General features: G+C 42.3%; 1 protein-coding gene across 1 annotated transcript; it reads right to left on the bottom strand.

Moving 5' to 3' along the window:
* Window positions 1–11,957: 11,957 nt before the first annotated feature.
* yellow-g2 (L-dopachrome tautomerase yellow-g2) lies at window positions 11,958–13,521 on the bottom strand. The gene is made up of 2 exons (XM_017167357.3): window positions 12,622–13,521; window positions 11,958–12,551 (listed from the first exon to the last, which is right to left on the bottom strand). The coding sequence occupies exons 1-2, from the start codon at window positions 13,469–13,471 to the stop codon at window positions 12,256–12,258; spliced, it is 1,146 nt and encodes a 381-aa protein (XP_017022846.1). The 5' UTR covers window positions 13,472–13,521; the 3' UTR covers window positions 11,958–12,255.
* Between the last annotated feature and the right edge of the window lie 356 nt (window positions 13,522–13,877).

The raw sequence follows: 13,877 nt of genomic DNA, 5'->3' as shown, positions 1-13,877 counted from the left end.
TCAGAAGGTATCCATCCCGTAAATGGCCAACAGAAGTGCAAGTCACTCCTGGTTAGAAACACAAGAGAGCGCACAGGGTTTGAAACAGATGTGGCAAAGTAAAGAGATTCCTTTCGACATTCTCCCGATTAAAATCTCTTTTGAGTAAAACCATGAAACGTGTGTTTCTGCACAGCGGAAAATTGTAACGAGGTATTAAGGGATTTAAAGTCATTTTAAAGGAAGGCTCAAATTAGGAAATAATACATTTTAAATTTAAAACCTTTTAAATTCACGCACTACAGCTTACTTTTTAAATAGAAGCCAGTTTAAGGCTGAGAATTTTTCTATAAAATTTCATTTCTCACAGTGCACCTTTAATTAAGCTTTGAGATATTTAAAGTTTCTGTCGACCAGCATTCTACGAAAATAGCAACAGCAAAGAGTGTGCACTGAGCTAAAGGCAAAGCCGAAAAGAACTGGGAGCTGGGAACAAAGCAACGAGAACCGAGATCCTTAGATCTTTTGTGAACCAAGGACCTCACGTCCCATGGTTGGCTGCTTGGCGAAATGTCAACAGCAGGTAATGCGTCCTTAGTTCTTCCTGCCGCAAAAGTCTCTTACCTCAAGTCGAAAATGGCAATCCCTTTTGGCCCTTTCGCCCCAGCCCCCCATGCCCCCCGAGTGCTCCAAAAGTTGCGACTTTGCCATCTGTCTCTGCCGCTGTCTTGATGTCTTGTCTCGTTGCAATTTCCATTTCCTTTGTTGCAGGCGAAAAGCGCAGAAAGAATCTCAGAGTCGAGTCAAGGAATCACGCCAAGGGAATGATATGTGGTTGGCATGCTCGTGATAAGCATATGTAAATTAGGGACAGAGACCTGCCTGCTAGATCCCATTTGTATTGTGAGGCAGAAGCAAGGAGCTCGCTCCTTCTTCCTTCGACGAGAACGTGTTAACAGTTGCCTGTTTATGTGACAGGACAAGAAACTCATAACTCAGGCAAACTGCTCTTTGAGAGCGTCCACGACCGGGCATAAACATAAAGGAATAATGCTGAATCGTAACTTTTTCTGATAACTGATTCTGTTTCTGATTTTGACCGAGAGTCGAAGCAATAGTGATGCGAATGCAATAAATTATTTGGAAAAATAACAAGACTTACACAAGAAACCGAACCTTAAATAGTAAACTTGCCAGTTCATTTTAATTTTTAAAATATAAATGCACTAAAAAATATGTAATAAATAATATTTTTTACATAAAACGTAAATAGATTTCTCCGCAAATACCCCTAAAGTGACAGCACTGCATCCCCATATTGACAGAAAAAAAGACAAGAAACAAGACAAGTAGCAAACTAGAAAAAGAGAAATAATGAGAGCCATCTCCGATACGAGTTCCACTTTTGCTATGGCTATATGCCATGTTTCATGGAGCATGAGCAACAGTTTGCTTGGCTATCAGACATCCATCCTCCCACGCATCCATTTCCCATTTCCCAGCTCTCATGATCAACGCTCAACGTTCCACGCTCCTTTTATAATCTTTTAAGGGCCGCTGTCTGTCGCGTCTTTTGTCTATTTGCCGCCTGCCCTTGGCTTTGTTTATTTTCACAAGCGTGTCGGTCCAAGTACTAGTCCAAGTCGAAGACCAAGTCCAAGTCCAAGAGCAAGTCCCTTGCCCCCAAACAAAGCATTTGGCTTTAAGACCCCAGCTGAGTCGCTTAAGTTTCGATTTTGGTTTCGGTTTGGCAATAGTAGCTTTTTCTGTGTGAGCAGAGCCATCAGAATAATTGCATTCGATTTATCTTGACGGGGATACTCGCCAATATTCCTTCACAAAATTGTCAACGAGATACAGAAAAATAAAACAAGGAGGATGCCGTAGAAATGAGTTCCCCTGTCTTGATATTTAATTCTATTAAATAATTAAACAAGACTTGATATAAGACTTGTTTCACTAACGATTACTGCAGCTCTCAAGTCCTCTCCTGCAACGGAAGCTACGATGCTGCGATGCATTTAATTTAATTAAACAAGCTCCCCTCAAGGGCTGCATAATTCACACTGACTTTTTGGTAGAATGCATCAGCATAAATAACATTTAAATGCAATCATCATTTATGGCCGAGATTCTGGCATACAGATTGCAATATAGCTCTTTCCGTAGCGTCGTCAGCCACCACCACTGCGTATGCGTAATATTTGCCCAGATTTATGCAATGCTATTTTCCGACTGAGCAAAAGATGCTGCAAAAGAGAAGGAAGGAAGGAAGCGATATAAATACGAGATATGGTTATGGCCCGCTCATGCATGGCATGTGTGTGTGGAAACTTTTTGCGATTATGATGGGGCCTCTGGTTTTGACCTTGCATTTAGCGTTGCATGAAAATATTACGCATCACCCCTCGACATCGCCGCAAAAGTACTTATGCCATGTGCCACCCGCCACCCCCGCGATTCGTTTCAACAACTCGAGGCGGCTCTCTGTACTCTCTGCACTGGCGAAATGAATTATTGATCCATTTAAGGGGCTTGGCCCATTTCGCCTCTTAGTACGCCATCACGTGCCTAGCAAGCTGGGTTGATGAATGGTGCGGCGTATGCCTAGAGATGCTGTGGGTCTGGGCCCTTATTTTTATCGGACCTTCGTCAGACACAGACTCCCAGGACTCCCCAAATGAAACGAGCATATAAATCTTTGACCAGTGCTCATTTGAATTCGTATTTTCAACCTCCATTCAATGTTTCTACAAATGAACAGAGTGTGGAAAGAGTTCGCTTGTCCCTGCCACCCTGTGAACTGAAAACTTTTCACACAGGCTCAAAAAGTTTCCAAACAGGCTGTAAAATGTCTCCACTTCCTTTATCAACCAAAAAAAAGTTGACAATTTGTGCCACACAGCGTCGGCACATGTGGCTCAAAACGTTCAACTTTGGGGCACACATTTTGGGTTAAACAAAAGGAACTTATTATTACAAGGAATTATGATTTTACGCTCCGACGCTCGGGGATTTTGGGAAGCCCACGGTGGTGGCCCATGTGGCGTATGCGTAATGCATTAAAGTTAAATGCCACACTTACGAAACGAAGTAAAATAAATAACAAGGCACGAGAGAAAGTTTTGCGGATCAAGGGATTTGCAAACTAATTAATTGAATGCTCAACAAATTACAAGGATATTCCGGAGGCAAAACTCCTTAGTCAATTAAATTAATTCAGTGAAATAAGAACTTCATAATTGTAGGCCTCAGCTGCTTGTTAAACAATGTTAAAGTTGAGAAAAGAAAGGAGAAAATTAAAGTTGAGAAAATAAATAACAAGTTTCAAGTTTTAGGAACAAGGTTATTCATTATTTCTTAAAGTTCTTGGGTGAAAACATTTACCCATTAGGTAGAATGTCTTGTAATCTTTGAAATAAATTCAGATTTTCCCTTTCTTAGCCATATGTGTACAGAATATAGCCTAAAGTCAAGTGAAATGACACGTAAAAGGTGAAGAATCAAGGGAATTCCAAACTAATTAATGAAATGCCCGACGTATTAAATGTTTCTGCATTCTTGGCCGAGCTCAACTCCCGGCAATTAATTTAAATGATACTCAAAACCAAGGAGACGAGCCCCCTTGCACTCACCAATAAGTATGTGTAACCAAAGTTTGTCTTGGCCGAAAAAGCCGCCGTCGCCGCTTGAGCCAATGGCACGTGGCCTGGCTTTTGGGGCTAAGACCGAGACCAACACCACAATGGACAATTACTGTCTCATCTGGGGCGGATCTGGCGATGGCAGCTGGCACAGAAATTAATTAGCTGCCCGAACTTAAGCGAAACCGAAAAGTTCAGACACTGCACAATGGACTTGAACACAGGAATCGGCGAGGGGGAAATATGGATTTGGGGTTAGGCATTGGCATTTGGCATTAGGGAGTCTCGCTTTGAGATTGAAGTGCAGGCAAGAGTCTTGACAGCGAATAAGCAACTATTAGAGTCAAAATTTATGGCATTCTTTGGTTCTGGTTTGGCTAAATGTGTCAACAATTCGACTGGCAATTAAAGCCAGCGGGCAAGTCAATAAATTGAGCGAATTATGACCTCGGCAGCTGCGAGAAATTCGCACATGCTGCTAATTGCTGCGAGATGTTAACCCTCTAGTGCCGTCCATAAATCGAAAGTTTCATGCCACATTGTGTCTTTCTTCTCCGTCTGACTTTTGTGCATTTTCCTTCAGGGAAATTAGAAAACTTTTGCGCTATCTGTACGCTTTCTTTCATTCTGTTTGATATTTTCTATTTATTTTTTTTTTCGGGCATGTGCAAATATTTTCGCTGGCCAACCTTTTGTCCTGGACGCGGCCTTTGTGGACGCCGCCTCTATAGTTGACTTTTATTTATTGTGGGCCATAAAAAAAACAGCAGGCAGGCGGCGGCAGCAGCTAGCTCTGAAAGCGAAAAGTTGAAAGAATGAAAACCAAAAAGGAATCTAGCACAGAATGCAAAAATTGTATACATTTGTTTGAGGTTTCGGTGGAATCTACTTTATGTTTGTCTCCCTCTGGCTCTCCCTCCACCATCATGGTTAGCTTGTTTTTCTCGCATTTTCAGTGTAAATTCGAAATTTCACTTTGGAAAGTCGTCCGCGTGTGTGTAACACTTTTTACGACTTTGCCGCATTTGTACAAATAATGTTCGCCATTCCCATTCCCTTTTATTGTTTATTTGTGTTCATTGACAGCACACACATGCACATTTCTTTTATGGGGAAGTTCCTTGACTCATGTCCTTCTCGGTGAAAGTGCTCCCCAGTCGCCAGTTGAGTGTGGTCCTTGGATTGCACTTTTGTGGCCAGCATTGATCATAAAAAGTGTTTGATAAATTTACGGCCAACTCGGCGAAGAAGCCTAGCTAAAGTTTCAGGCTCAAAATGCAGATGAGAGGCAAAAGTCTGGCCAAAGTTTTAAGACACTTTTAGTGCGTATTACAGGGCCTGGCATAACTTCATTTAATTGCAAAAGTTTGTCCATGTCTAGGAAGAAAGGATACCTTTTACTCTCTTTGGGAATAGTTTTAAATATTTACACAGAGCACCAACAATAGATATTTAACTCTAAATCTGCTTAGCATATTTTCACTTTTCTACTTTTAACAATATTATATTTTTCCCAGTGTTTGCTTATTTAATTACAGCCTCGTGCCAAACTTTTATTCAAATACTCATCTTTCATTTAGCTGGTAAGTCCACTCAACTCATTTCAAAACGAATTTAAATTCGCAGCGAGGCGACCTTTCTTAATCTTGGCCTGGAATTTTGCGTTTGTTCCCTTTTTACACTTATTACCGGAGGGCTACCTACATCAATCAAATGGTACACAGCCAGAAGATTACACTAAATACAATTTGCAGGACATTAAGCACAATGTCCCCAAGGATGTGCATGTGGATGTGGCTGTAGCGGCCATTATGCTAATCAGATAAACCTTTTTCCTTTTGGTCCTTAACCATAAATGAAATATAACTGCGGCCCGAAAACCAGATGCTGCTGCACAGATACCAAATGGGAATAAAGTGCCAAACGAAGTTCACTGCCCAGCAGATATATATTTTGGCAATCAAAGAAGGTTAAGGAATCGTTAAAATATGATAATATTGATGCTGAGCACACTAAGCTAAAAGTAGAAGTAACAAGGACAACACAACAAATTTTAGGAACAATAGGGAAAGTATAAAAACGGTCCTTTTTTCTTATATTTTAATTGTTTTTCGGATACAAGATTTGTTTAAATATCCCACTAAGACACAAATCACAAAACTTTTAAAACACCGCATTTAAAACCGTATTACAATTTTTTCTTATATTTTAATTGTTTTTCAAGATCAAATTTGTATTTAAAAATCCCACTAAAACTTACACAAATCAGAAAACGTTTGAAACAATATTTTTTAGGCCGAAACTATATCGCATTTAAAAGCAAAAGTTAGAATTGCTCTTTTCATATTTTTATAGCGCAGTGCACAATATCCAAGTGGCACATTTTCCGACTTTTTCCCAAAAAACCGAGATCGAACGAAGAGAAAATTCCGAGACACGTGCGTGCGGCGCCGCTATGGAAAACCAACTGAAAAACCGTGAAAAATTTTGTGCGCCAGCTGCTCGCCAACGTTCGCTTGTCCGCTATTCGCTTTTTTTTTTTTGTTTTTCGCTCGGGAAATCGTCGCTCGGCTTTTCCTGGGCGCCTGTCGAAAGTGTTGCCAGCTTTCTGGCGTCGACGCCGGCAGCGGCAGCGGGTTCGGCCAGCTGATCCGGGAAAAGTGGGGGAAAAACCGGATCCACCAGAAGCAACTAGTGCAGCTGGGCGAGGAACAGCTTCCACTTGGCATCCACAGGCGGCAACAGCTGGGCGACTTGTTGAAGTTGCAGACTCTGTTTGAAAACAGAGAGAGGAAAACTCAACTTGTGGTTTTCCAGAGAGCGGGAAAAACAACTAACCGCTCTCCTTTGCAGAGACCTCTTGCTTTTGCCTGACTTTATTTGGGTTTTTCCTTGCCTTTGCAGTGGACTCCATTCAATTTTCGTTTATGAATGAAACCATATTATTTGACTTTCCCAGCGCGCCAAAAAATGTGTAGAACTTTATTTATGCCGAAACTTTTCTCTTTTCTTTTTTTCTTTTTTGCTGGTCAAATTTATGGAACATCAGCCCGTCCATATGGCAGTTAACCCTTTTTTTCGGCTGGTACCACTTGGCGTATGGGTAATAAATCATCGAATGAAATGATAAACTGCGCCGCCTTTCCACTTTTCCCTTGGCCGCCCGGGATTTTTCTCACTTGCAATTTTTGTTTGTTATTCGGGGAAGCAACTAACAGAATTTATACAACAACAATGGCATTTTAATAGACGACGAATGTTTAAAATCCTCTTCGAGTGCTCGTAAAACGTTCAGTTTATCTTATTTTCGGAGAGCTCGTATTTATTTATTTGCATTTCATTCCGTGGCGCCTCATGTTAGATTTATGTGCTCGCAGGCTCATTGGTTGTGTGGATCTATATGCTGAAAATTTATGTTTGCATTTCAATTTACTTCCTCCTGTCACACTCATACTGTTCTCTATTTTTTGCCAGCATATGTTGATTAACTTGAGATATTTATGGCAGCGGCTTTATCGCGAGATTTTTGGTTGTAAAATAGGAAATAACGTTAAGTAAAGTTAATAAAAAGGAGACTTTAAAGAGGAGAGAATGTATATATATTCACGATTTTAAATTCGTTTCACTAAGTACATTCTCTTCCTACTAATTCTAGGTTTAATTTCAAAACACACATTTATTTTATCACTCATTTTAGGTATAAAGTTAAGTACACTAACCACATTCTCTCAACCTTATTTATAATTCCCAAAGAAAATCCCCCATTGAAACCAGTTTAAATTCTCGCTTAAAATATTCCAAGCATGCTTTAATATTTGCCTGTCATGTTTGGCTTCGTTTTTATAAGAGATTTGCTCATTGACAAACCCCCAAAGGGCGGCATTAATTTCCCCCGCTCCATTGGCGGCAAAAAGAAAACACAGCTTTTCCCTTGGCCAAATCATCCTTCAATTTATGTCACATTTCAAACAGGATTCTGACACCTCCAACCCATACCCCTCCTAAACATTTGTGAATAAAAAAGAAGGCAAAAGAGGGGGCCAAAGGCTATGGGGATCTCAATTATGATGGCCTAAGTGCCGTTAAAACCAAATCAATAATTTCCCAGGCGCAACGTGCATGGCATGAGGAATGCGGAATACGTTGACAATGTCGAATGCCATCGAAAGGCGGAGGAGATCCATTAGATATGCGACGAGCTCTGCCTCGGGAACAGCACCTCAGAGCCCACTGAGTCCTCACACACATATATCCTTCTACATAGCCATGAATTTCCAAATGACATTCAATAAGCATTCGACGAGATGTTCAATTATTTTTCAATTGCATCGATTTGCGGGCAGGCCACAAAAGAAATTTGATTATACTTGAGGCCAACGCCTCCGAAGAACAGGAAGACACATACGGAAAACAATTTATATAATTGTTTAAACAGGATAAACAGATTTAAGTCACGTTTCTTTGGGTTGATTTTATAGAAATCACATCAAGAATTCAGATAACCAAATGAAATTCAACATTTTCACATTTTAAAACACTTTAAAGTAATCCGAAATCTCTTATTTTCCCGCTGTGCACAATTTCGCTTTTCTTTCTGTTGATTTTCCCGCCAGCACGTGACTCATTTTGAGGCCTCATTTCGGAAGTCGTTTGGCACCCATTTTGGCCTCTGTTTCGGCCACTTTCCCGTGTCCTTCTAAACCAGTTAGCTACTTTGCATTAAAGCTCCCCCCTAGTGGCCCAACTACTTCCACTATGTATGTATATGTGATAGCACTCAGATACCGCCTGTCCGTCCAGTCCACTGTCGCTCAATGGAGACAGAGATGCGTGTTAGCGGCAAATGGATGGTCGGAGAAATCCAGGGGAATCCAAGGGATATTCCGGGCAAAGGCGGCAAACTGGCGGGGACAGGAAATGCTGACTTGACAGGGACGGAACCCGAAAAGCTTCCGCCGCTGCCATGGCAGCCCAAGGGGAGCCCCAACCACAGACAGGGATTCGGTTGCGGGCAGCATTTCGGGCGGCATTTGGGGTTGGGGTTTATAGGAGAGAGACCCCGTAGCGATAATCCCCTCAATCCACATGGAAATGCGAACACGATGTAAGGCATATATATAGGCACTGAAAGAAAATTAGTTCAAGAAGCTGATAGTCATTCTATTATAGATATTTTCAGTTGATGTGACCTACAAAATTAAAAATAAAAAAATCTTTAAGCTTTCCTATAGAAAAGCAAAGCCTGCAATCTTCACTTTACTTTCCCTTATACAAATTATATCTCAAAATTTCCTATTTCTTTCAGTGCATGCCATACAAAAGACTGGATACAACATCACCTAGGGCAAATCCAAACTATCTGCCGTAGCGACTTTAAAGGCTCTTTCCATTGGCAACACAGCTGCTGCTGGCGGAAGTTGTTGATATTTTGTTAACAGATTTATTTGCGCAACGTGTTCACGCTTTCATTTGCAATTTTCCACTAGACCTCGACGAGGTCTCCCTGTCGATTTGCTCGATATTTCTCGCTTTGCTCGCTTTTCGATTAACCAGAAGCGAAGTGCCGTGGTGGCAGCGATGTTTTGTCCAATTCCGACACTGGAGCACAAAAGAAATCAAGGCATTCGAGGGAGGATGAGGGCTTGAAGCTGCCACTCTCTCCCTGTCAAACCCATTTCAAGTGGGCGTCAAACTGCAGAGGACACCCCCATTGTGGGCCTCCGAATTTCCGCACACCCTTGGGTCCTCGTTCCTGGCTCCTCGCTCCTTGCTTCCTGGATCTTTTGTGCGTTCTTGGGCTGGGCGGGTGTCTGCCACTTTGACAGTCCCTAGTCACTCAGTTAGTTTTGGTGGCCAAAAGGAACTCGGCTCTGTCAATCTCGTGTGGATTGAAGTTGATTTATCCAAGGACGGGGCTTTAAAAGTATACACCCACTGTCGGCTCAAGTGGCTTTAGACATCACAGAAATGTCCGCCAAAAAACCTAATGAAAATTTTATTTGCCGGGCTTAACTTGTGATTTTCAATGAGCGCAAACTTTTGTGTCGTAGATAATTGCTGTGCAAGAATTTAAGAGGTCTTTGGGCTTCCACACGACTGCCCAAAAGTACTGGCAAAATTTATTGTAATTTTCATATGGTATGCCAAGGACTGATTTAATTATGCCCCTCGGGCTTTTCCGCGGAGGAGACAGTATAAACCTGTGCAGTGGAAAATCGTTTGTCACTACCCCCACGGTCTGGTTATGTTCCTGACGCTGTCAGTTGGAGTCGGAGGATCCTTTGACGGCCTTGATGCCGCTGCCTCTTTCTGCAACATTCGGTTTTTGTTTTTGACAGAGTCTGTCTGCGGGTTTTCCCTCTCCTTTGCTCTGTAAGAAGAAATTATATATATATATGTATATATATGATTTTTTTTTGTCACATCAAAGAGCATATAATTTTTACTGCCTGCCTGACTTGGGGGAAATCTTTTCATTTATTCGCTTGGGCTTAACCCTGAAACTGAATATGTATTCATTGAACTTGGCCAAATGAATGAGTTTTCAGTTGTTGAGAGCTTCAGAGATTTTTCTGTCATTGCCACCGCAATTATTTCTCCCTTTTTTTTGTGAGGATTTTAATTCCAATGCTCAGTGCTTGGGGAGTTTAAACTCAGAAATAAGCTGTCCTTCCACTTCAGACCCAATTAGGCATATCACAATTTTACTATCAAGACCCAAGCGTTTTTCTTGTTGTTTCCCATCTTTTTTTCTTATTTCTTATTCACTGGCCCTTTTCTTTGCTTCTGATTTAACTTTTCAGTTGTTGAAGTTGAAGATGTTTGCGCATTATTATTTTGGGCATTTAGTATTCCATTTGTGTTTTGTGATTTTATTTTAAGCTTTTGGGGGACCGTACATAATTTTTGTTAAAGTATTTCTTTAACAGAAATAGATAAATTATTATTATCTATTTACAAAATAAATCATATTAAGCATTTTTTCAACCCCCAATTAATCATAGATATATGCAAATTTCTCTTTATTTTTTCCTGTTTTCCTGCTTTTTTTTTTGCCTTTTTTTCTGATAGTGGCATGTTTATTTTAAGGTTCTGGCTGGTTGACCGATTTTTGTTTTGGCCATGATAACGCCCACGCATTTCGATTTGTAAATCAAGCCAAGGGGAGAGACAACTTTATCATGGCCCCTCGGTGGCAGCTGCACCCACTCCCAGGATGGAATCCACCAGGGATCCCTAGTTGGTGGATGCTCTCATTCGGTTTTATTGAGAGAGGGGTTCATGTGGGTGAAATTACCAAAAAAAAAATAAAAATGAAGACAAATAAATGCGTTGCAGCGTGATCCACTTCAGACTGTGCGAGTGGGCGTAATTAACACGCCACGAAGCCATAACGCCGCCCAAGGGGCCAAAGGTCACAGTCGAAGCCCAGAGACAAGAGCTGCTGATTAATTGATTTTTTATCGACGCCTCTCCTTGCCTGCCTTTCGCAGCTCAACTCGAATTGGAAATCGGAATCGGAAGCCACTGCCAAGGCTGTCGGGGTAATTTATCAGCCAACTTCCAATTAACACGCGTTAAAGTCGCGCCTTTTCCTGGGCAATTAACAGCCCAGAGATCCCAGTTTCCACATCCTCCTCCACCATATCCAGATGAATGGCGGTGTCCGGAGTAAGTTTCCCGCCCTGCAAAAAAAGACATGCTAATGGAAATGGCAATGCAATCACGGCAAGTAAGTGTACTCGCAATTTTCCCGGCCATTGTGCCTCTGTGTCAGCATTAAATCCAACGACTCCCAATTAGCTTAATTAATTTCGCTGTTTTTCTGTACGTAAGTACGGCGTCGGACAAAAATAAAACCTCTCAGCTTAAGAGAAAAGTAAAAATTATAAAAAGAAACTTTGAATTTCCATGAATTCTGCTGACCTTTAATACTATCGAAATAACTAATTAGCAAGAGCGTTCAGGCATTCATATTTAATTAATCATCAAGTTAATAGTTATTTCTTCAGATCAGTTCTGAGAGTTAACAAGCAATATAAATAAATTTGTATATTTTTTAAGGGAAATTCCAAACAAAGCCCAACAAACACTTTTCGAGTCAATTCTAACCCATTCTGCTCAATTTAGGGACTTGCCTGGGGAAATACCACGTGGATCTCCCCGACCAAGTCAAAGTCTACTGAACTCTCCCGAAAAGAACTCATTGACTGTCACTTAATCCGCAGGCAGGCCTTGGTGGAAAACCAGTTAATGGATAGCCAAAGTTGAACGAACCAAAGGCAAAGCCCGCAGATACCATCGATAGTAGCCGCCAAATATTTACTCCTCTCGAACTGTTCGGCAATGAAACTTTTATTTGCTTAGCTTAGATAACAACAAGAGCGACCAGAGTCGTTAGTTTATGTACAAAATACCAATACCAAACACAAACTGCACTCGGGGGCCCTCCCAAAAAAATAGAAAAAAAAACCTAGTTGTACCCATTCCCATTCTCGGTTATTGCCAATTTAGATGCAGTGGCACTTTCAGTTTTTTTCTCCCTATTCGATTTCCCTGTGAAATATGTGCGTGTGTAGAGTGTGTGTGGTGTAGAGTGTGTTTGGTGTAGAGTGTGTTTGAAGTAACCCTGTTACCAGCAGCCCTGCATCAGGCCCAATTGCTGGATGGCCCCGCAGCCCACTCGGTTCTGCATGTAATCCGGAAAATTGCTCTGCAGTACCCGCATGGTATTCCGTTTGTAATCCGGAACCGCATGGGTCACCAGCTGGCAAGTCTGACTGCGGTACACAGGCTTGAAGTTAGCCTCCGCGAACGTGGAGTTTGTGTCCCATCTGTAAACCTCCGCGTCGCCTTCGTTACGGAAGAATATAGCCGAACCGTTGTCCGTGCCAATGATAACCATGCGGGTGGGCTTCTTGCCAAGGTCTGAGAAATTTTAATTGAAAACCCAGTTAATTATTTATAATTTCAAGCTAAAAATCCTTTTACAACTCACCCAGTATCCTTCCATCTGCCACTCCGCTGCGCAGATACTCAGATTTTAAAGAAAACAGCTTGTTGGTGCTCAGGTACGTGAAATACAGCTCTGTGGAGCCACAATCGCGGCGGATGAGAGCAATGTAAAGGACATCCCTTGAACGGCAGCCCGCTGTGACAGCCTTGGGCAGCACCACACGGAATCCCCGATCCGCCTGGAGATTGTACACGATGATGGCCCTGTTGGCGGCATCGCTGACATAGACAAAGCATCCGCCATCCGGAGCATAGTCCACCACCAGATACTGCAGGCGAGAGCTGCTGGAGGTCAGACCCTCCAGGGAAACTGTCTTTAAAACCTTGCCCGTCTTCACCGACATGGCCACCACTTTCGGGGGACACTTCCGAACGGGAGTCTCCAACGTATTGACAATGCCGGTGTCCAGAACCCAGAGCACTTCGTTCTGGTCCACCACTAGGTCCACCACCGACTGCAGGGCCTTGCAGTTGCCCTCCTCTTGCAGATCCCAGCAGGGATATGGCTTGAAGGTAGTGGAGCAGGTGCCCGGCTTTATACTGGTCTTCACCAGAGTGGCTGGAACACCCTTCCGGTAGCGTGGTAGGGCCAGGTAAATGGTGTCTCCGATCAGCTGGGCTCGCGTGGCAATCACATTCTTGGGTATGAACTTGCCGGAGCTCTTGAAGAGCGACTTGGTGCTAGCACAGGGGAACTCGAACTGTCCCCCGGTCCACTGGACGGGCTGGGTATCGGAGTGGGCGCGATCCGGTGTCCACAATCCGTACTTGGTGCCCTGCGAGTGGGCCAACCCGAGGATGGCGGCCAGGATTAGCGCCAGTTGCATTCCCATCTTGGCAGCGTTAATCGTTTAATTATCTGGCGGCAGCGATGACGAAGACGTGCGCGTTACTCTGCTTCCCAACTTGACCAAGTGGCGTGCTTATATAACCCGCGAATCTTACCTAAAGCCAGAGGCAACGTGCCTCCCCACCGATTCTCAATTTCCAAACTCAAAAAACGAAAAACCTTGACCAGAGTTGGACCAACAAAAAAAGTCTTTCTATAAATAATTAAAAAACAGTTAAACTTTTGTAAGCTAAACATTTGAAATTGCTACGATTAAGAGAGTATTGTATACATTTAGCATTAGTATCCTTTGATAAACCTTAAAATTGCCTGAATTTTTCAATAGTAAAAGGCCATTCAGGGGCTAATATTTATATTTAAATAATAAAACCACATTTTCTGTCACCCTT

Source organism: Drosophila kikkawai, chromosome 3L, assembly GCF_030179895.1.
Source record: "Drosophila kikkawai strain 14028-0561.14 chromosome 3L, DkikHiC1v2, whole genome shotgun sequence".
Taxonomy (NCBI): Eukaryota; Metazoa; Arthropoda; class Insecta; order Diptera; family Drosophilidae; genus Drosophila; species Drosophila kikkawai.
Note: the sequence above shows the minus strand (reverse complement) of the source record. Positions and strands in the feature narration are given on the sequence as shown.

Coding starts and splice junctions, on each gene's coding strand:
- yellow-g2 (XM_017167357.3), bottom strand. CDS start 13,471: ATGGGAATGCAACTGGCGCTAATCCTGGCCGCCATCCTCGGGTTGGCC. Junction 12,552..12,621: donor GGCAGATGGAAGGATACTGG/GTGAGTTGTAAA, acceptor AAAATTTCTCAG/ACCTTGGCAAGAAGCCCACC.